Below are 24,465 nucleotides of genomic sequence, written 5' to 3'. Positions count from 1 at the left end.
GAATTTTGTCCAGGTTGGCAGTGACTAAAAGTCATTAACATCTCATGACTGCTTGGTGGCCTATGTGAAATGAGTTTCTTAATTTATTTATTTAAGTCCATATATAGTACCTATGGCCAGGGCATCTGGGCATCTCTCTTTCTTTTACAGAAGCATTCTACCAGATCTATGCTCATTTCACTTCTCAAGATTAGTGACGAACTGAAGCCCTCCTACACAAAATAAATTGATTCATTTAAAGTTCAAACCAATGCTGGGTCCCCCACCCCATTTTCCAGCATGAACCAGAAGGCTGCAGGAAAGCTGATTTGATAGTTAAAGGAACCTTAGGTTGTGGAGCCCTAACATCCAATTCACGTAGTCTTTTGTGGAACATAATACATGTTGTGCTGTGGCTACACCACAATGACCCAGTCAGATAAAATGGAAAAATATCAGTCATATATACACATCATGTATACCATGACTGCCAGCCAAATTATTGAGTCATAAGGAGAACATATTTTAATGGGCCAGGCTAGAAGCTGCAAACCTTTGGGACAAATATACAGGTACATTCCAAAGTGGAAGTGGGCAGTCTGTAAACTAGACTTAAATAAGGAAAGTTAGCAGGCATGTGTTGGTGTGCAGGATCTAGGAATGGTGGGCAGGACTTCTGAGAAAAAGAATCAGGCATCTCGATTATGCTTTAAGAAAATTGAGTATACAAAAAAATGTGAATCTGCAAAGCTAAATCTATTTATTGAGAAAAGTGAGTATATAAAAAAGATGCCTGAGGCTGGGGCTATAGCTCAGTGGTAGAGCACTTGCCTAGTAGATGTGAGACACTGAGTTTGAGCCTCAGCACTACATAAAAATAAATAAATAAAATAGAAGCTGATACAACTAAAAAAAAATTTAAAAAATAGGTGCCTATACAAAGCCAAATCTCTGTGTTATAGAGGTTGAAGGGAGGTAAATTATTTATTTCCAAGAGTGTTTCCCCTTAAATGGAGTGTATGCACATGTCCACATGTGCTTTTAGAAGCACATCTATGGGGTATTGTGATTCATGTAGCATCTTAAGTCAGGTAGCTGGAGAAGAGTGTCAGTGAAACCCAAATTCAAGCCAACCATACACACACACACACACACACACACACACACACACACACTTATGTGTATACACTCATAATATAATAATAATAATAATAATAATAAATATATTAATTAATTTGAAGATAAAACCAGTGTGATCGGTTTGTACCTCATTTTCCAATCTAGACTAGAGGGCTAAAATTTTATAATAGGGAAACTGAGCCACATATAAGTGAATTAACTTGCTCAAGGTCATTTACCTACTAAGTGACAGAACCTGGTGGTAAGAAAATGAATACAGGCTGTCTGGTTCCAAGAACCTATGTACTTATTTGTGACTAATACAGAAATAGTTTAGGATGTACGTCTTAAAATTGGGCTTAGGAATGATATCCTCATATACAGTCAACTTTCAGTTAATAGGGTCACTTGCAAGTGATCAGACTGTGGGTTTAAAAAAAATCAATAATATGAAAATGCAACTTAATTAAATTGCTACAATTAAGGAAAAACAAGCTAGTAGCTGATTATTACCACTGCACTACTCTGAGAAGTCATAATTATATCTTTACACTAATATCTATTGGTATAGTGCTTTTGTAGGTGGAGGACCAGAGACTTTTGTGCTTTGTGTATGTAAATAAAGGATAAGGAGGACAAGGTGAAAGAGAAATATGAAAGCCTGCAGATCAAAGCCCAGTTTTGCACTAAAAAAATGCAAAACTTAGAAGCTGATAGGTCTTGTCTTAAAAATTTTAGTTAGTTAATAAATTCTTCCAGGAGCTCACCTTTAGAAAGGCTGAAGGGCACCCTGACTACTGATGAGAAACATTTGGGAGAGCTATTAAAGGAAGCAGATATTTGATCTTGGAGCTTAGTGGCCCATCTGTGACCCTGCTTGTATTAGGAGGGCCAAGAGAGGCATGGTGGGGAGAATTGGCATCCACCTACCAGAAACAAGATCATGTATATGGTGCTTAATCATGTGTTTCTGGGTGAGTTAGTAAGAGTTTCTCTAAGAAAAGAAGTTTACCATCACTATGGTTTGAATGTGTCTCCAAGGTTTCTGGTGTTGGAGACTTGATCCTCAATGAGGTGGGTTATGGGGGGAGGTGGTGGACTATTAAGAGTTGAAATCCAGTGGAAGTTCCTACTAGTGGGCATGCCCTTGGAAGAGACCATGGGACTCTGGCCTCTCTCACTTCCTGTTTGGCAATATGATTTCTTCCTCCCACATATACCCCTGCTGTTGACACCTACCATTAGGTGTCACAGCAAAGATGGGCCCATACCAGTGCCATGTTGTTTGGACTTTCAGCATCTAGAACTGTGAGCTAAACAAACCTCCTTTCTTTATAACGTTAGCCTGATTCTGGTAATTTTATGGTAATGAGAAACAGACTAATAGAGTTGAAAGTTGTGAAAGACTAATTTAAAAAATAGGTTTATTGATGACACAAATTTCAAATTGTTACTAAGTTAATATTTATTGTTATTCTTCAATAAGAAGATGACCATGACACTTTTTCCTTTGTTATTTATCTGTGGGAACTTTTTTTCAAAGAGCATCTCATAGGACAGTTATGTTGAGGAATGTATTTTGGAAACACTGGCTTGGAATTTATGTTAGCTGTGCATTTAGAAAGCAGAGAAGACTAACTGGTCCACCACAAATTGATGTATAGATTTACCTACTTAGAAAATGGAAACTTCTGTTAACTGAATTTTTTCAACAGAAATATTTTGACACCTTTGGGCAGGAGTTTGTGTGAGAGAAGGGAACTTTTTGGTAATGATTCTACCCCAAGAACCTGCACATGCAATAAATAATGACTGAATGGGTACAGAAATAAATGAATGAACGAAAGAACAAGTGAATGTCTTACATATCTAAACTACTGAACTTGTGTTACTTTTATACTTCCGAGTGTGAAATGGAGTATTTCCCTAAATATTAATCATTTTAATTTATTTTTATATCATCAATTAAATCAATTTCTATACTTCTGATCCCCTTCTGAATAAAGACTTGCTCTATTCAATAAAGGGATGGCTGGACACAAGAGAGTTTTAATTTTTTTGAAGTCATCATTTTATCAGAGCTCTTACTGTTTTTATTTGGTGAGGACATATTTTGATAAGTGAGAGACACTGACCAACATACTGACATTTTAACAAAGGCACATGATAAACTTGAATAAAACATAAAAAGGAGCAGATTTGAACTCTGAGAAAATATATTAATTTTTCATGATCAATAGTATATATAGGGGCTGGAGATGTGGCTCAGCGGTAGCGCGCTCGCCTGGCATGCGTGCGGCCCGGGTTCGATCCTCAGCACCACATACCAACAAAGATGTTGTGTCCGCCGAGAACTAAAAAATAAATATTAAAAAAATTCTCTCTCTCTCTCTCTCTCTCCCCCTCTCACTCTCTCTTTAAAAAAAATAGTATATATAATTTAGTAATTTTCATAAGTTGCAAGATTTTATTACCAATTGATAAAAAAAGTGAAAGTGGACAGATGGTATTCTTAATCCTAATCATATGTGAAAACTCAAGACCTGCATAATTTCTAGAGTAGTCACCATAAACTTCTGGCTAAAGACTAACCACAAGGTACATTTCTATATTTTTCTAAATATTATCTTAATTATAAATCATTTCTTTTTTTGCAAAAGCCTTTCAGTGATTCTATTTCTCAAGATCTGCTCATTCACTTCTGGATTACAGAAACAGCCTCTTAAATTATTTCTTTTTTTCCAGTCTTCTTTATTCTACCTATCCTGAACATTCTTCAAAGATAAAGGATCCAATATCAAGTGCAATAAACATAAGTTACCTATGTTGCATGGAAGACTAAGTACAGTATGCAGAGCTGTTTGGGAAGGATTGTGAGTGCCCCCAACTGGTGGTCTCAGGCGGATGATGGACAGGTATTTCCTATGGGCTATTGAGATATACCTTGGAGGAATGCTTAGGAATGGCAGTTCTGACACCAGGCTGTTTGGATACAAATCCTAGACTTCCCACCTATTTAGTAGTAAGACTTCTATAATTTTTTTTAATTCACTATTTTTTTCATGCTTCATCTATAAAATGGGAAAAATCATGGTACTATCTTCAGGGTATTTTGTGAGGAATGAACAAGGTAATGCATAGCAGAGGCTTAGCGGAGTGCATGGCACACGGAAAGCAGCCAGTACACAGTAACAGTTATGTTGGTTGCATAAAAAAATCCAGGAATCCAGGAGGAGTTGCATAATATGACTCTCAGGGAAGATAGTTCTAAATTTGAGATTCTTTTAAACAGAGAACTGATAAACTAATATTTTCATTAGTGATACTTAGAATTTATCAATATCAGATGCTTTACTTTGGTACCTCAACTCCTCCACAATCTGGCCCTACTATAGATAAGCAAGTACCCTTGCTTCAGTGAGGACCACAGGGTTTCTTCCTGCCTCCTCTCACCCCACTGTGCTACTCAGGATGAATCCCCTAGATGGTCTCCACCTCTTTACCCTTAGGTTGATTTTTCAGGCAGAATATGCAAATCATTCCTCCTCCTCAAAGCTGGGCCAGCCACTGAACTACTTACTCCCTGACTTCTTTACCACTTGCAATTTGTATGCCACAATTGAGGAGAGAAAGACAGTCCCCCTCACCCCACCCCCACCCCATGGTTGTTGACTGTGTCTACACCTGCAGATAATGATCAATTTTGTAAGAGCAAGAGTCCTATCTACCTCTTTTGTTGCCAGCAATTACCAAGCAAGGTATTCAAAACAAAAAAAGAGGTTGAGTTCAAATTCTGGATTCACCGTCTACTCTGATGTGAAGCAAGTTATTTACCCTCTCTAGTCTTGGTTTGGAGTCATTTTGAGTAATAAATTATTTATACAGGCCTATTTTTTGCAACTGGAATATATAGGTAAAACAGAATAAAAGCTATTAATATATTGTTAATGTTTTTACAGTCTTTGCAACAAATTTTGCCTTGAGTAGATAAAGCTAAAAGAGTATAGTTTTTCAAAGCTGGAATTTCTTGAATTTCAGTTAGTAACATTGGCTCAGATAAGTGGAAAGGAGGCTGTTTAGGGGCACCTCCCATTCAAAACTCTTGTACAGAGCCCAAGGAACAGTCAAGTCAGAGTAACCAATGTTCCTGTGAACCTAGCATGTAGTAGGCAGAATGTGAGGCAATTTTTAGGCTATCTAACTAATAAATGAACAACAACAACAACAACAACAACAACAAAAACTCATGATGTTACCAAAGTTGCTGATAGTTGTGGTCTACCTATGTCTGGGCATGTCAAAGCATTGTTCCTAAATCTGAGTGAGCTCTGCCAACTTGTACTCCAGTGCGATCCCTCCCGTACTCCAGGGTGCCCTGAATGTTGTCATCGCACCTCCACATCATACTAATCTTTTCCCTCACGTGATGGTCAACTCCTGGAAGGCAGGAAGCTTCACCTTTATTTTATCAGTGTTTCATATACTGTCTAACATGAGGCAGACATTCCATGAAGAGTTGTTGAGTAATCTGAGGTGTCTTTATTGTCAAGTGGTCCTAGATCTTGAATGAAAATTCATTCTTATTTAGTAACAAAGAAAAAAAAATGCACATTCTTCCCTCTTCTCAAGCTAATTTTGTCAACTAACAAATTGAGTGATGTTTCCCATGGGTCTAAGAAATCATGATTGTGTTCCATGAGTAGATACCACCAGGAGGACATGTCTGCCTTCTGATGGATACCAGTGCTCTATTTGCTCTTTTTCTGGTTCTGGAAGGAAGAGTCTGGAGACATTGCATAGAGGCTGGCTGGCGCTGGCTAAAGAAGGTGCACAGAGACTATTTTGATTGTGCTCCTGGCTGAGGAGTCATACAGCAGATAATATGGATCAAGGGACTTTTGCTTGTTTAATTTAGAAGCTACTTATTGTCATTGAATTAACATAGCATAAGGAATTTCAGTATAGAAATGAAAGCAAAGTATTAGATGGATGATTCTGTTTAAAAGTAAGAGATTTTACTTTGGAAAACAAATATGTTTTAGCCAATGAAATATATGCATAGGAGATAATTAGGTTTCAGTCTGGACTTCAGTATCCCCTTGGAAGAAATTCCTCTGGTTTGATTTTTACCAGGGTCCTATCTCCTTTTTCTATCCAGTTCTTAGGCTTCCCACCTACTCCAACTCTAATAAAGCACTCTTTAGTTTAATCTGGCTGCTAAAACTAACCTGTGTGGCTAGAGGAAAGCCACTTAGAATTTCCATCGCTTTTCCCCCAGCCATACAACAAGGATAACAAACTGACTTGCCTCAGAGGGATATGGTGTAAATTAACTCCTGTAATTAGCAGTTTTTGTGCTCTGCATACACCAAGTAGGGTATGAACACCACCATTATCACTGGCCTGAGTATGCTTTGCTTCTAAAGCTATACTTGGAAATAACTGCTTGGCAAAGAGCTGACAACTGGAAGTTGCAAACTTTACACAGAAGCAATATTTCCAGTATTTTCCCCAAGCAATCATGAGTAAATTGCTCACTAGGGGTGGAAATGGTTTCCAGCCAGTTCTGCCTCTTCAGATCTGTGCACCCTGCAAAGCTCAGTCAATGCCAGGTAACTGATCCTTTGTAAGTCTGCTGTTTAGTGCAGATGAAGAATTCAGAATGGTATAATTTGGACGGGGATGAAATTTCTGTGCAGTGATATGTATTAAAAGCAAATAACTTGTGCTTTGTTCAAGGCAACAGTTATAGAATCCATAATTTTTAATTATCTAATGACAAAGACAACCATGTGTGTGTGTGTGTGTGTGTGTGTGTGTGTGTGTGTGTGTGTAGAGAGAGAGAGACAGGTCATCATTAACAACTTTTTCTTAGGTTTCATTTTAGAAACTTGAAAAATGTACCCTTTATCACTATTGGTAAAAGGAAGTCAAAATTCTAACCTAGAAAGCTACATAAGAAAACTTAAAAATAGTGGGTTTAAAAAAATTTGATTTCCTAGACCTTTAATGGAAGGTTTGTGGAGGAAATGCTATACATAAAGTGAATAAACCTAATTGTATTTTGATAAGAGGTCTTTGTTTCTATTATTGAACAAAGTTATTTGCTATCCTATCGTGTGTGTGTGTGTGTGTGTGTGTGTAGTATATATATCGATTGATATAAAATATATTAATATAAATTCAAACTATTTGTTTATATAATATTTATATAAAAATTTATATAAAAACTGTACTTTTTTGAAATGCAACCACTGTGACCTAAACTTTGGAAGGGGAAGTTAGTTTCAGAATGGCATGCAGAACCATATTGAGACCTAACATCTTTTCTTGGAACAAAAGGGAGGCTGCCCTTCTGTAGCTAAGTGAGTATGCTGATTTTCATGGGTCAAGGTGTGAGGTCTCTAAGGATGCCTGTGCATTCTTGGAGCTGGCCTGGAAGGGCATAGCTTAGGTATTGGGCCAGAAAGTCCAGTGGAAAGAAGAAATTTTATCTTATTTTTCTTTAGTTCCCTCAGGCAAGATTCTTGAACCTCAGGTTGCTTTGCAAGTGTTGTCATCATACACAGACCAACCATGAGCATATACAGATTACAGTGATGAGTATGCCTGGGCCTTGTACAGTAGGAAAAGAACAAAGGTGAATATTTTTCCTTTTGGTGACAGTTCCAGGTGATCCTGCTCGGCTTAACTGGGCTGAAGGTGACATTTTAAAATGTCCTGCTTTCTGCATGAAAAAATAGTACTGTATCAAGGTAGTTCCTTTGAGGCAAAGAAATTATTCCAAGTTTGGCAAGGCAGACTTTGGGGTATTGGCTTAGTTTTACAGTGTATGCATCATCTTCAGGATTGGCAAGAAGGTGATTTCTATTTCAAAACAACTACGACATAGTTGAGAATAAATAATTTTGGATATTAGTTTGGGGTAAAAGCTGAGTTTATGACTAAATGTTGATCTCTTTGAGTTGTGAAAAGGATAGTTTTGGTTAGGCTGCTTTCTATTAGACTTGCCATGTCCATGTGTACCTGAATCTTAACAGGAGTCAAGCCAGCGTGTGCGGTGGGGGTGGGGGTGGGGGGCTGTAAACTGGTTCAGATCACTGCTGCAGCCCCAGTAGAGTTGCATCTCATATATAATCCATCAGAGATCATTGTGGTACATTATCTGATGGATTTATCTTTGCTTATGTTGAATGAATATGGAAAGGAATTAAACGTGTATTTGCAGTTTGATAAGCATTCAACATAAATTATACATTTTAATTTCATTTATTAGTTGGGGACTATGGAAAGCGGGAATTTCATTGCATATGAACTGCCATTCAGATTGAAGGATTAGCAGTTTCCTGAAAATGTGCACTAATTGTAAGAACAAAGTCCATTTCTATTTTAACTTAGTGACTATAAGGGTTGTGTACAGAGTTTTAGAAATGCAAAAGAGGAGTCCAGCTCATCCAGAGACTATATAGTTTGTTGCTTACACTTCCAGTAGATATGATATTGTCATCAAGAACAAATCTATGCTAATAGCCTCCTATCATTTGACAATTTGTATGAATGCTGTAGCCCCCATGCAAATTTTAAAGTTGTATTTATGTCTAAAAGATTTGGTCCAATCTTTTAGCATTAGCATGCAAAACAGTTTCCATGATATTATCTTATCATATAATGACTCCAAAAATCTCAGAGAGATTAATGGTGATAACATAATTCCAGAAAGTTGCCACTCTATATGTAGAAATATATTGGCAATAAAAACCAGTCACTGTATGCCTTTCCCCAATAGGGGATCTCTCACTTTTCTCTGATTTTTAAAGGCTTCAGATCAATAACTGGAGTGACATTATTAACAGCTCCCTCAACACCTTGGCCAGCGCTAATATTAAATCCATTACACCTTCTGTTTGACATTTGCAGTACAGCAGAAAGTGCTGTAGATACAGTCACATTGTCTGGGGACTAGGGTTGGATGTGAGGTTAGGAAGATGGTTTCCCTTACCTATCTTCTAAATTCAGTTCATTGATAGGAAACTTGAACCAATATAAGAAAAAAATCAAACCCCTCAACTGTACACCAGATGGTAAATAATTCACCCATAAAAGTGATATCTCATACTCACGTAGTTATTTTTAAACAAAATATTGATCTGATCCTCTGGATAAATCAAAATATTGATTTGATCCTCTGGATAAATTTTTATAATTCTTTATTGTTATTTCTAGTCATTTGCTTCTATAATTAAATAATTTATTGTGAACATTGTCTAATGAAGGCAGAGGATTGAACTCCTGTTACGGTAGAATCAAAAGTTGATCAAATTTATCACCACATAGAGGTGTAAGTAGAAAATGCAGATTATTTCCACATAGGCAACTATGTTACTGTTTTAATTTTGCTTGCTTTTAAAACTTTCAGGACATAGAATGGGTGTGCTAGTGTAAAGACCATATTACCACAATGATTTTCTTAACCTCATTGAACAGGCTAGTGTCTGCCAAAAACTTTAGACAAAACATGGTAACCTATATTTAAGCCAACCAATGGGTTAACCATGCTGCTATCGTTATTCTTCACCTAAAGTACTGTCTCATACATTTTGCTAAGTTGTCTAAATCCCCGTTGTACTATTGATTTCTCCCCCTATGAGTTCACACCCATTCAATAAGCTGCAAGAACCCCTTGTCCTAGTTGAATTCCCTCCAAAGCAGGGCCCAGGTATGTTACTCCTGACAGCGGTAGGCGGGAGCTGATTGTTAGCTGGTGGGAAACAAACCTCCGGAGACAGGGAGGAAATTTCATCTTGATGTGAGAAACATGACAGGGAAAGATGCCTGTGAGGTTAAATGAAAAGCAGGTTACTAGAAACATGTATGTTATGATCTTATTTAGTAAAATACACAAAAAACTCCCCAAGTCCCACTGTGTGTGTGTGTGTGTGTGTGTGTGTGACAGTGAGAAAGAGAGAGAGAGAGAGAGAGAGAGAGAGAGAGAGAGAGAGAGAGAGAACAGAAACAAGATCTGGAAGGAAATGTGGTGTATATATATATTAATGGTGCTTATTTCTGGGTAGTGGGATATTGGTTGGACTTTTTTTTCTTATTATTGTCTTCTCTGAATTTTTCACAGTGAGTATGAATTAATTTAATAATTATAAAAAGATCTGTTTATTAAGAAGGAAGCAGAAGTAAAAACACAACAATTTTATGACAACTTAAAAGAAAATTACTCTTTGCCTTCAAAATAGGGAGATTTCTAAAGTTCCTCCAGGATTTCTTAAAAGAGCTGCTTTTCTGTTTACTCAGCATTTAAAAGACATGGCATTGAGATTTATGAAAACATGAAGATGGCACTCATAATCTCTATATTGCAGAATCATTAAGAGTAATGAAAAGATATAAGCAGATCTACAAAAAAGAAAATGAACCATCCAAACGGCACGTTAAAGAGGGTCTGTGCTCCCTATGTTGCCAGAGCCTGAGGGAGAAGAGAAATGGCTGCCTGCAGGACAGCGCAAAGCAGTCTCTTCCAAAATGGTTAGCTCCACACGTACAGAAGCATGATAGAACTTCAGAACTTTTAAAACAAGGCTGTCCATTTATTTCTCCAATGCTCGACTTAAGATTTATTTAAAAGAAATAATGTATTTACTAATCTATTAGTAAAAGTGCATACATATAAAATATTTATCTGAGTTTGCTGCCAAGTCAACAGATTCCACCCCCCACCCCCATTATCTTGAGACTGATTCAAGACAAGGCAATCACAAGGCTGGAAGCTCAAAGAAATAGAATTCCTATTATGGCACAGTATCACTGCCTCTTAGTCTGGGTTAGTCACTTATTTCCTTTTATTATAATGCCAAATGTTATTTAGATTTCAGTCATTTAGTAATGCTACACTGAACACATCAGGGCTTCTAAAAAATTCCATACCTACTAGTCCTTTCATTTTCATAATAACCATATATCGATATCCCTTCTCCAACCAAATTACACCAGGATGTAAAAAGGAATCTGTGTTTTATCAGAGTTTAAAAAGATTATAAAGCAGTGAACAACAGTCTTAAAAAATGTTCCTTCATGTTATTAAGAATTAGAAAATCTTGTTAAAATTCTTTCAGCTTTTAAGAAACATAAGCAGCTTTGGGATGTAGTGCCTGACATGAACTTTTAAAGTAATTCCCTTGGAGCGATCATCTGCATTAGTGAAGATATTTCATTCAAGGTAGAACCCTATGCTGCTTTTCAGTATTTGAGCAGTCAATCTAATTGCTTTTCTAAGCCAAAGATCGAAAATAACCAATACTACAGACTTTTAAGGATAAGACAGCTTGACTTTCTCTAATGGTGAGAGTCACGCTCACCATCAAGGAGGAGAGCCCTTACTTACAAAAATGCAGCTAATGAGCCCAAGTTGTTAAGGGGTATAGAAAGTCGAGTTCACAATTTCCCTAGTTAGGATGGCTGTTGGAAGGCAGGGGAGCCAGGGGAGGTAAGCCCAAATAAATATATAATTCCTTTCAATCATGGCTCACATTAAATGATAAAGTAACTCTACAGGAGAGAAGGATGGTAATGGTTGAAGGAGATAAGTGTTCTCCTATTCAGGATTAATAATAATAGGTGAAAATGGAGCTCTAACAGTGTACCTAGTTTTATGCATGCTAGTGCTTCACAGAAGACATGGAATTTATCCGAGTTATATTATATTAAAATATTTATTTGGGTTTGCTGTTTTATTTCAAGTTCAGCCTAGGATATCCTAGCAGAAATGGTTTACAGGTTGTGGATTTTTTTTTTTTTTTTTACTTCAAATGTTTCCTCCAAGTGACAAGTTACCCTCAATAAGTATTTGGGGAGACATCATGCTCCATATAAATTGACGAGGTGATCAGGCTGTCAATAGAATCTAAGTCAACATTAGGCTGCATTAGAAGTATAGTAACCTGTAGTAAGAAAAGTGACAGTCCTTCTAAGCTTTGTACTTATCACAGTACATCTGGAGGGCTCTTCTCAGGATCATATTTTTAGAGGGTCACCAACAAACTGAAGTACAGCCAAGGGAGGATGTCTAGAGTGCTGAGTCCATCAGGAACACACCATCCAATAGTCGTCATAAAATTAGTGTGGTCTGACCCGGAAATGGGAGGAAGGTAGGATCTGAGTCTCTGACTACACATATTGGAAAGGCTCTGATAGGGAAGATGGAGTAAATCTTGAATGTGATCCCAGAGGACATGAAGTTGTAGCTAAGTAGGTTTGGGCTCCAGACCAGGAAAAACTTTCTATTAGCACTGCTTGGCAATGGAGGTGGGCAGCCTTGTGAATTCAGAAGCTTTCTGTTAAGGACAGGTTCCAATACAGACCAGAATGGGTACCTATTGGTTTTGCTGTAGAGGAATAGCTACCTGTGTTGGAATTTGGACTAAAGGATCAAAAAGATCTTTTTAAACTTAGAATTTGTGATTCAAGGAAACAAAGTTTACTTTTCCAATGCTTTCCTTCAGACAAACGCTTTTAAACTTAAATTCTTTTGTGCTACATGTTTGAGTTTTGAGGAATCAAGGTGCCTCCATCCAACTCCAGAATGTAAGTGTAGAAAACTGTTTTCACGTGCTGCTTCTCAAATGCACCCAGACATGAACAGCCTAATGACTAAAAAACAGTCCCAATTATCTCGCTGGCATATCTGTTCAGTAAAATCAGTGAGGTATGGTATAAGAATGTATGACTTCCCCTGAACAAAATTATTCTCATTTTTAAAGGGTAAAGAGTAGACTTACATATTGGCTTTTCTCATGTGTTGGGATAACTGGAAAAGGATGCTCATCAATGCTCCAGGGTAATGATGCCCTAGGAATTGTAGTCAACTTCAATGAGAAAACATGGATTGGTTCTAGATGGAATTAAAATATTTCCCAAAGAGGCAAATATATTCTTCCCCTTCTGTGTGAACAAGCATATTGCATATTGCGATTATTTCCAGGCAAGCCAAATTAAAGTATTTCCTTGGAAGTATGTAGAGTTATTTTAACATTAATATTAACACAGTTTCCTCCCATTTTTCTTTCTAACAAAATGCTTTTGTGTTATGAATCTGTTTTAAAACAACAGATCAAGTAAAGTACAGGCATCTTTGAAGAGTGAAAAAATAATTTCCCAAGTAAGCAAATAAAACTTTGCACTTCAAATCAGGCCTTGATTCATTAAAAATCTTAAACTTCTCATGAGAAAAATTAACATTTAAACCACTGCTGCTTGGCCAAGCACTCCACCACACAAGAATATGAAATATCTCCTCTAAAAAAGTACAAAAAGGACAAAACCACAAATGTGGAACTTCAATTAATTTAAAGCCCCAATCAGCAAAGAATAAATCCTTCGCAGATCTAATTACCAGCGCTCTCGGAAGACCCAGGCCGACCAGCCAATCTTCCCCGTGTTTGAACAGCTTGATGAACTAGGGGACTGATGGATATCAAGTCATTTTGTTTAATTTATAAATGGATTTTCCCCTAATACTTAAATTATCATCAGTACAACACAATGAAAATGGGAACATTCTGAATGCAAAGTCTATAAGAGTCCTGGAAGGAATCCCAATGAGGAATGTCACCTCTGTTCATTCCTCTATACAATTGATCTAATTAAATACTGAGGGTGGAAAGGCAGTTTAAAATGTAGCCATTTCTGTTTTCTTTTTAGCCTTAATTTATCTGTTCACATCTTTCAAGTACCTTCTGATGCTTAAAAAAAAAAAAAAGAAAAAGAAAAGAAACCAAGATTTCTGCAAATCTCTAATACTTCTAATTCTCCATAAGCTAATATTCAAAATGCCTCTACCACAGATTTTGCTGAATAATAAATAATTGCATTACATTTAGACATGGTAACAATAAAAGGAAGAAGGGTGTTCCAGGTCGGAAGCTTTCCTCTAGTAATATGAAAAAGAAACTAAAGGAACTAGTACCTTCTATGCGTATTGTTCAACTGAAATTAGATCTCTGGATTATACTTATTAAAATGTCTCCTTATTTTCAAATCTCTCCCTTATTTAATTACTGCATGGGACTGAAAGCTGCACAGAATTGTTAAATACCCTTAGACCTATTTATAGTCTCTTCACACGGGTGCCCTGAGCACACTCATTCGGCAAAGGTCCTGCCCACCAACCCACAAGTTAGGTTTGAATTCCCACCTGGCTCAGGGGTCTCTGACTGAGAGGAGGAAGATGCTGAGCTGGCCCCGTCTTCTGCTGTGCCCTGTGAGAGGAGACCCCGCCCGGGCGGGAGCTTCATGCCCAGCTGCTCTGCCATCTCCACGTGGTCCCCAGGGTGGACATAGTCAAAGACACTGCTGCCTGTCAGCTCCACCTAGAGAGGGAAGAGAAAGGGTGAGAAAGAAAGGTGTCATAGGCTTTTCCATGTTCAAATTCAGCACCAAAGTGATTCAGATTCTGAGCAGAAAAGGAAAACACTCAGGCACTAGAAGCAATTCTTGATCGAAGGCTTCATCTTCAAATACTTAAGGATTCCTAAACTTGAAAGACTTTTTTTTTTCTCATGTATTTATTTAGCAATTGTTTAGCCCAGTTTTTCCTTCATACACTGTTGTTTGCATAAATCCAAAACATCCTGTGAAATGTGGACAAGTCTGCCTCACGTTCAGCTGTTTTATCCACGCATCATCAAATACTTGTATGTTTGGTGTCAACTGGATGATTGACTGAATTCTACAGTTTTCTTATTGAGAAATTTGGGCTTTGTATAAAAATGGCTACAGAAAAAGCCAAAGATAGTAGACGAGTATTTTCCTGAAAATACACAGATTTCCAAGATGTGTTTTTATACATACCCTCTTATTTCTATGTAAATTTAAACATAAGAAGTGCTGCTTACAAATATATGCAAAGGCATAATGTTTTCATTAAATATCACTCATTAGCGCTGTAATCATATGGAGAATTTTCCATGCAAAAGAGGTCAGCTGGGGTCTGAAGCAGCCATTTTTTTTTTCTGCTGGTATCAGCTTGTTTTGCCTTCAATTTAATAAAATACATGGTACAGATCTCCTTGAGGGCTTTTTAAAAATTGTTTTCTTTTGTGTACTCTTTGAATTAGGCTGACTATGAGCACAGAGAATGAACATGAACTGTCAGAAAAGAGGCCCCTCCTGTTTCAGTGCTGTCAGCCAGGACTCCTGTATCTGGGTCGTGTGCTGTCTCAGGGGGCAAGAATTGGTCTTACCTCTGTGTTCTTCCAAAGCTCTAACTTTTATCTCTTTCTAAGAATAGCAGTAATGCTCCTAATGTAACGCACTTGGGTTATAGTGTTACAACAGGGAGAGGTGCTTTCACAACAGGACAAGGAAAAGCTCTTTCCTGGGTCACTAATGGGTTTCCCAATCCCCTGGGGTGTAATGGTCTCAGGCCAGCTATGATGTGCCGTGGAAGCTGCCAGAACATGGCACTGTCACAAGTTTCTTGGTGGATATTACCTAGAGCCTTTCCTACCTCATATCCCTTTCCTGTGTAATATCCAGCATCCTTCCAAATTCCACCTGAGTGCTTGCACTCTTTTTGCTGCCAAGAAGGAAAACTGGCGATGGGAGAACTGTCACAGGGAGCGTAATGCTCAGAGCAATTATTACCCTCAGAACTCCAAGTCCCAGGAAGATGATCAAATCTACTGCCAGACACCATTTGATTAAAATCTTAACAGGCTACACATCTTCAACATCTATCAATTAACAGAGGTAGAGCCAGAAGAAGAGGAGGCTAAATTCAGTTTGGTTAATAGCTATTCCTGAAAAAGGCTCCCATAACTTTTACCGAAAATGAGGTACTTTCTCTTACTATTAAATTACATTCTCCTACTGTATTACCCGACAACCGACTCTATCATTTTACAATACCTATTTCCTCCACTTGGTATTGTTGCAGAGAGTACATCGGGATTCACAGTGATCAGCTCCGACCCTCTGGGAGGGGGGGATTACATGGAAATAATCCCTTTAATGTGTGCCTTGCCTCTAAGCACTTCACACAGCAATAAATGGGTAAACTGACTTTGAGCAATTAAGAAATTAAATGAAACTAATAAAATGTGTGTTTTAATATTTCTTGATAGTTATTTTGTTTGGGGATTAGTGAATATGAGGAAGTCACTCATTTTACATGGAGTCCAATTGTGGCACTTTCATAAATATTTTTTTGTCACTTTTCTCAAACTCTAATGGTTTTCTTTAATACTTCAAAGTGGTTTTTGGCACAGACCACAGATTGTGATGGCAGCACAAGTAGGATATAAAATAAAATTTTAAGGGGTCCTGGTTGTTGAATATTCATGTATGCCAGCCTATAGAGAAAGAGCAATAGCCCACAGTTTTCACAACCTGATCTGCTTGGATGTGCAGGCACTTCCTTTACACAAAACAACGTCTTGAGTGTGGCACATGTAAAGAAGGACTAAGTCACAAAGTGCCCTAGGGTATTATGCATGCTGTGGACTTTCTCTTCCAATGACCTCATAGGTTCCCCCAGCAGGACATCTCAGAGCTAAATACTGATTGAGAGGCTGGCCCCCAAAATTTGACACTGTCATGGTCTTCATGCATTCTTGTAGTTAAGGCGATATGGTTTGGTTGAAAGCACAAGATACTTGGAGACACAATCTGACTTTGAGATCAGAATCTTTTCTTCTTCAGCTGTGTGGTCCTGGACAATTCACTTAACTTCCTAGGCTTCGGTTTCCTAGTCTAAAACTGGCAGCATTCCTGCTCTGTAGGACTCTGGGAGCACTGCTCATGTGTTACTTTGTGGACATGGTCCCCCTGGAGTGCCAATCTTCAGGAATGGTACAAGGTATGGACCTTGAGAGCTTGAATGAAAACAGGACTTACTTTGCCACTCTATAGCCAATGAAAATCCAATGAAACCATGCAGAGGAAGTCACTTTGTGAGACTTAAACACTCTCAAATGACTGCTCTTGTTGTTGCTTTTTGGTTGATAAGAATGGATGGCAGCTGGGCACTATGGTGCACACCTGTAATTCCAGTGGCTTGAGAGGCTGAGGCAGGAGATTGCAAGCTCAATGCCAACCTCGGCAAAAGTGAGGCACTAAGCAACTCAGTGAGACCCTGTCTCTAAATAAAATACAAATAGGGCTGGGGATGTGGCTTAGTGGTCGAGTGCCCCTGAGTTCAATCCCGGGTTACCTGATGCCCCCACCCCAAAAAAGAAAATGTATATTCCAGGGTAACTTGGGGTTTGGGACATCACTTTAAACAGGGTATGGCAGGGGTGACAAGTGCTTTGAATCTTAACTACAAGAATGACAATATTAGCAGCCACCTACTTGTGCAGGTACTTTCTATACTTTGATGAATTCTCATACAATCTTTTAAATTGGTGTGATTTTCCCCATTTCACAGGAGAACCTATGTATTGGAAAAGGCCAATGGTAGTGACAGACTGGTTCAAAGGCTATTGACTTGACATATGACTTCTCAGGCATATGCAGCCATAGAGGGACCTGTGACATTTGCAGCCATAGAGGGACCTGTGAACTTCTTTCCCCTTCAATGTGACTCCTAGCAGGAGAGACCGTGGAGTACTATGAAGGCAGGAGGCCAAGGGCAGGTAGCCTGCCAGTCCCTTGGGGCTCAGGATACTTTGGACTCTTTGACCAATGGAAGGTACAAAAGGATGTGTACTAAGCCAAGAGAGATGTGGGAGTAGACAAAAATCTACTCAGTATTCACCTCCAGCCAACACGGTCATCACCACTACCACATCTCACATTTATCAAATACTTTCAACATTTCTCTTACTGATTCCACTTAATTAAAATTTAGAAGCGAAAGAGAACTTAAAAACCGTCTATTAATATCCCCTGATGTAATTGGTGAAAACTCTACAATTCTGAGAAGTTAAAATGCTTTTTCAAGTTTATCCAGCTGTGTGAAGGCAGAAGTAAGGCTAGAAGCCCAGCTGACTGACACACAGTCCACCACTTTTCTCACTTAACCCTTGTCTTTTTTGTTTTCCTCCAATGAAGACTGACTAGGTGAATCAGAAGAATTCATTTTTCCTGCCACTAAATTCTGTGCCAAAAAATAGACCACAGAAAGTAAGACTGGAAGTCTTTTACTTGATGGAGAGACATTACTTCATGTTAGTTTCAAGTAGGAAAAATAAATAGAACACTAATCCAGTGTTAATTAGGTAAGTTCAGATCCCTAGTTACTAACTCTTCCAAAATTTCTGCCCACTGATTTCTTGTCCATGGTAGGTCTATTACAAATGTTTGTTGAATGAACAAAGGATGGGTATTTAGGCCTGAAAATAATTCTGCTTGATCTTCATTTGTTTTGAGCACAATTAAGTTTTCTTTTTAAAAATATTATTAGTGACATTATTTTTTACAGCATTATTTATTTTGTAAAATGAGTTGCAATATAACATCATTATATATTCGCTTCCAATAAACCTTTGCCATATGCATTAAGACTCATACCTTCTTTTATAGATCCCCAAATAAGTTTACCTGAAAACAGAATTATATAAATACTAGGAAAGACAGATTTTAAGAAACTGTTTCAAAAAATAATGACCATCTTTCATATCCCATTTTGTTTCCAATTTCTGACAAAACTGTTTGGCTAGTTAGCTTCCAAGTTCCACACCCCTGTATCCTCATCTGAATTGCAACACAGTTCCACAAAAAATTATTTCTAACTTTCCCTTCATTTCACCAACAGTAGAAATTTAGAGAAATTTAGTTGATATTAATTATTGGTCCTATTCTTAACCCTTCACTATGATTTATACAGTGTCTTCCTTTCTCCACCAATAGTGTTTTTCTACTTAGTGCAAATTACATTCTAAAGCAAATGTGAAAAACTCTTCATTTTATAGTAAAGTCAATCACTGTATACAGTAGTTAAAAAAATTCCACTTTTGGGGGGCTGGGGATGTGACTCAGTGGTAAAAGTGCTTGCCTAGCATATGTGAGGCCCTGAGTTCAATATTCCACTTTCTGTTTATTAAACTCAAGAAACAGACCCATGGGTCTTTGAATGGTTTGTTTCCCCAACATAAGAGGGACAAAGAAGCATGACTGTTGCCAAACTCACCCACTAGGTCCAACTTTCCTCCAGCTGAGTCACTCTAAAAGAGCATCTCCTATTGCTTAGTATATTGTAAAATAACTGAGAATGCATGGCAGCAGACAGCAATAAACAATCATATCCAGAAACAGCATTATTTTGCTTAAACTCTTTTTTTCTTCCTGGCTTTCTCCACCCAACGCTACCATAGATTCCTCCTAAACCAGAGCCACAAGTGCCATCTGGCATCGCCTGTAGTCATGCTAAACCACACGGCCTTCCTCAAATTTATTTCACAGTCTGTTAGCTTGCATGTCATTTGCACACTAGACACAGTTGATTTGATAACTCTGAAGTTTCCAGGGGAAAAAAAGTAATATATTATACAGTGGTTTGAGTTGACTTTTCCATGTTGGGTCATTGTACCCTGCTGGTAGATAGTATGGGGGACTAATTTGTCTTTTCATACATCAAGCAAGCATGTCAATAGCCTTTGCTTGGCCCCCTGGAGTGAGCAATACTTTTAAACTACAGCAATGTACCAACAGTGCAATTCATTGAATTCAGTGCCTCTTTGAAAGGGTTTGGTGCGAATGAGGAACAAGCAGTGATACTGTAAGTCATCTCCATTTTGGAACCACTTAAGAGGACTTTTCTATGAAGAAAGATCATAGAAGCTATTTTTAAGGTATTTCTTTTAAAAGTACTCCAGTTTTAGGAATAATACAAAGTTGATTTTTTTTATTAAATAAAAAAGAGACATTCAAAACCTACTGTTTAAGGTAGACTGTCCTAAACCTTTTAAATGACTTTTTGTTCTGTTTTGTTTTTCTTGAGGTTACTGAGAGGACTTGAGGTCTTCTTGGTTAAGCACCTTTTCAGGTGTCCTTTTGCAGCCAGGTCCACATCCACAGGTGCTGCCAACTATATGTGAATAGAAGATCATTCCTGAGAGAGGACTATGTTGGTGGTAAGTGCCTTGGAAAGCTAACTACCAGGTTAGGCTTTCAGATCTACCAAGAGGCCCTGACATCCTACTTAGAAAATCCTGACCCAGGATAAGGTGGAAATTCTCTCTCACCATAGCAGGTTAGAATGTGTAGCTTTTGGGGGTCACATTTGTGTTACTGAAGGATAATAAAGTGATAAGAGAATAAAATATAATAAGATATGATAGCTTGATTAGCATAGGTTTTCTTTGGATTTACTGGTATCTTAATGCCATCTTCATAACTTCCTACATATTGCAGAACTCTACTGAATATTTATGAACTGTTTTGACAGAAACTTGATGTTCTTTACTGCTCTGTCTCGTTCTATGTATTTGCTGACTTATCTAAAGAAAAACGCATAAAAGCATTGGGTCTGTTACAGAAATATGTGTATAAATTAGTAGAACAAGAAGAAAGAAAGGTTCTATATCAGAAAGATGAGGTAGAATGAAAAATCCTTTCAGTGTCATCAAATAAAAAAAAAATGAATCCACTCTCTTTTTACAGATATGCTAACAGAGATTTCCCTTAGAAGAAGCTGAGCTAAAAGATACCACATCGTGTGTTTATTTTATCTTCAGAAATAAACATTTTGATTCCTGTGGGAATCAGTGAGGCCAACTACATTTTATTTTTTGTTTTTATATACTTTTCTATAACCCCTGGAGTGGCTGCCTTGAGAATTTGCAAAAACAGCATCCAAAGACACACTTTATAATCATTTCTGAACTTCAGTTAAGAAGTACCAGAAGATCATTCCAGGGGTTCTCCTGGTTCTGAGAGAGGAAACAGGAAGGCAGACTGTTGGAGAAATGGAGTAAAAGAGCCCATAAAGAATAAACTGTAGATCCTGACTTGAGCTTGGGCACGTTATTTGCAACAGTATGTCTGCCTTTAACACTGTCATTCCTCATGGGTGAAATGATCAGGCAATAATTAACACTGATTACTAAATATTCAAAAGTATTAGATCAGTCATTCACATTCAGAATCCAATTGAATGTGTTTAAATACTTATAGAAATAGTTGTGTAAAACAGACCTTTGAGGCCTCTACAATATTTTTTTTCTAATAAGTAAATTATATGTTGTATTTAAAATGTTTTATATCCTTGGTTCAGGTATACTTCCACATGCCATGTTATGGAAGAAGTAGCTTTAAAATCGTTCTGATATGTCAATATCCTTTTTCTTTCATTAAGAGACACCAGTTAAAAGGAAAACCCAGGGAATGCCTTAATACTGAGGGGACATTACATCACAGGAATGAGCCCAGGGATTTGTGAAATCAGAAAAATTTAAAACCTCGTTTTACAAGGTTCCTATAGTTTTGAAGTTTTAAAGTGTCTGTAGGGCAGGAAAGGCCAACTTTTTAGTATTTATCACAGTGCTGGGAAGGAGGAAAAGGATGCCATTGGAGGTTATAATCCTAGAAAAAGTGAAATGATGCCAAGGATGAAGAATTAACAATCTCAAAAGTAACTGAAGTCAATCTCTCTTTTCCAAAGATCAGACAAATAGTAAGTTGTAACTTTCAAAGCTTCTTCATTACCTTGATGGTAAGGAGACCAATCAACATAAAATACTTGATATTGGCATAGTTAATCCATTATCCTCAAATTTTACATGGTTCAATATTTGTCATTTAAATCTGGATACAAATTGAGAGGCATGTTATGTGTAATCAGACTTCAGTATCAATACATCTCAATTTTTGTTTAATTATTTTTATTCTTTTCATAGTGTTTTATCCTTCTCCTTCTTTTGATTATGTGAACAAGAAAATACTTATAAGATTGAAATTTAAATTATTCCCTAAACAGCCTCTGTATTTTAAAATGTATCCTTGGTACATTATAATTATTCATAATAGTGGGCAGCCTCTGTATGTTAAAGAATGTTAACTAGTTTAGAAAATAATAATAATTTAAAGCTGACTTTTCCATTTAGTTTTTTGAAAATTACACAGTACAATTTTATTTTGTCCATCCCAGTAAACACTATGGTTTATATGTCTAACACCTTGGATATGGTTAATGCACAAAAATAATAACCTCACAAATAATAAATACTAAAATGCATATGGATAATGCAATGAATCACTCCTGATCATTTTTAAAGGGGCTGCTGTATGATGGAAGGCCAGCAACATCAGCCCTCACCAGGAGAGCTCAGTCACAATATTTAAGTGATACTGTTCAAAGAAAAGGAAAACAAAACAAAACAAAACAAAAAAAACTAGAGAGGTTAACTAAAAATAATCTCTCTGTACACCTCAAGAAGTCTTTATGTTTAAGAAAAGGCAAACCAAAAGGAGGATCTTGCTCAAGTGACATCTTGGTTTCTCAGACTAGAGCATTATGTAAATGCCACAGCTGCTATATTTGAAAAAGCTGGCTTGCCTTTTCCATGTCTCTGTAAGAGGGTCTTTAAAAATCTCATCCAAGAAAACCATGAAGTATGCAAAACTATTTCAGCCACCTTGGAAAGTGAGTGGTTAGTGCATGTCAAGACATTTGGGAGTTAATCCAGTGAAAAGAACAAGGAGGTATACAATTCTCTGTGTCTGTGTCAATTACTGATGCATCTAGAATCTTCCTCATTGAGACAGTTAAGAAAATTTTGGAAATCTCCTGAATGCCATGTGGACACCATGGCCCTGGTGTAGAATTCATTTGTAGTAAATTGCCTTAAGAAAAAGGGCTCTCTACGGCTACTTTATTTTGCTACTGTAACTGCTAACTGTGGTAGTGTTTGAGGTTATTTTCTATGAAGCAAGTCAACACCCTGAGCACTCTCTAGGTGCTATTTTAAAAGAATAAGTTAAATTCACAACTGTTTAATAACAGACTGTGAGTTAGTCTTGTTACAATAGAGAATGTAAATAGAACTGGCAAGTAGAGAAAATTGGTCAAAAGAAATGCGTCATTCCAGAGGCTAAATGCAGTGCTTGTATTCCTGAAGATATTTTTCAGGGCAGTGTGGTGGCAGTGGAGGAGGGGCAAACTCTTTTGAGAACCTGATGTTCTGTCTCACCAGAAAAATACTCTAGACATACACATATAATTTGGCATTTTATTTTAGGGCTTTTAGACACTCAAGCTGTTTATTCATGAATATTCTCAGGAGCTTTGTTCCTCAATATGGTAGCCACAAGCTCAGCGTAGCTTTCAGCACTTGGAATGTGGCTACTCTGAAATCTAATATGCTTTAAGTGTAATATAACACCAGGTTTCAAAGACACAGTACAAAATAAAAGGAATTCAAACCATATTATATTTGGGATATGTGAGACTGAATTAATTTCACTTGTTTGCTTTTTAAAATGTGGCTACTAGAAAAAACTTTAAGTTACATGTGGTTTACAATATGTTTCTATTGGACAGTGTTGCTCCAGACTCAAGAATCCCTGGACTAGAGCATGAAGTATTAGAATACCAAGAAGAAGGATGTGAAGGAGAGAAGAGATGTAAGAGAGTAAAACACATAGAAGCAGAGAGATGTCTGGAGAATAAAAGGACTGAACTTATAGATTTAATCAATCATCCAATCAAATATTTATCAATCCTTTATTCTTTGCAAGACTACATTTGGGGCTATGGGGATAGAAAGAAATATGAAAACCTAGCCTCTTCCCCCAAGGAGTTTACCATCTACTTTGAAGAGGAAAGACAAACACAAAGTCAAATGAGATGACAAAAGTATATCACAGCACACTGTAGTATGTGACTAATTTGTAATGTGAGCATTTTAGATTAGTGAGACTCAAATTTCTCCCAATCTCTTTGGGTTTTCCTTAAAATGGACAGTTTCAGGCTCCTAGGGATTCTGGCTCCACGGGTATGGGGAAAACCCAAGATTCTGCATTTTTAGGAAGTGATGCTAAGATTGCTAGTCCATGACCCACATCAGTATGGATATATCCAAAGGTGGTTGTGAACCAAAAATTCTGGGATAGCAACTCCCATTTTGGCTCCTAACAAAAATAGAATGAGAAATATGGCTTAGATGGAAAGATGGAAGCAGCTTAAGACAAATAGTCCTAACTGTACTGGATCTTATAAAGGCAGGGGTGGTACCCCATTGTGTTTGGGTTAAGCCTAGAGCATTGGGCAAGCATTAGATAGAGGCTCAGTCAACACTAAGTGATTGATTTTGGTCCCAATAATTAGATGACCCATGCTAGTGTTCATTAAAATTTCCCACCATTAAATACTGAAGAACAGTTTCAAATAATCACTTATAGGAAATGTCACATCTTATTTTT

At 37.4% G+C, this 24,465-nt stretch overlaps 1 protein-coding gene across 6 annotated transcripts in view; it reads right to left on the bottom strand.

The window, feature by feature from the left end:
• Npas3 (neuronal PAS domain protein 3) overlaps positions 1 to 24,465 on the bottom strand; it is an 830,756-nt gene that overhangs the window by 108,512 nt on the left and 697,779 nt on the right. For all 6 annotated transcript variants that reach the window (XM_077799936.1, XM_077799935.1, XM_026414289.2 and 3 more), the window contains one exon: positions 14,297 to 14,471. In XM_077799936.1, coding sequence (XP_077656062.1) covers positions 14,297 to 14,471 — 175 coding nt within the window. The remainder of the gene's footprint in view (positions 1 to 14,296; positions 14,472 to 24,465) is intronic.

The sequence above is a fragment of the Urocitellus parryii genome, chromosome 6 (genome assembly GCF_045843805.1).
Source record: "Urocitellus parryii isolate mUroPar1 chromosome 6, mUroPar1.hap1, whole genome shotgun sequence".
NCBI lineage: Eukaryota > Metazoa > Chordata > Mammalia > Rodentia > Sciuridae > Urocitellus > Urocitellus parryii.
This window is presented reverse-complemented; position numbering and strand designations above follow the sequence as displayed.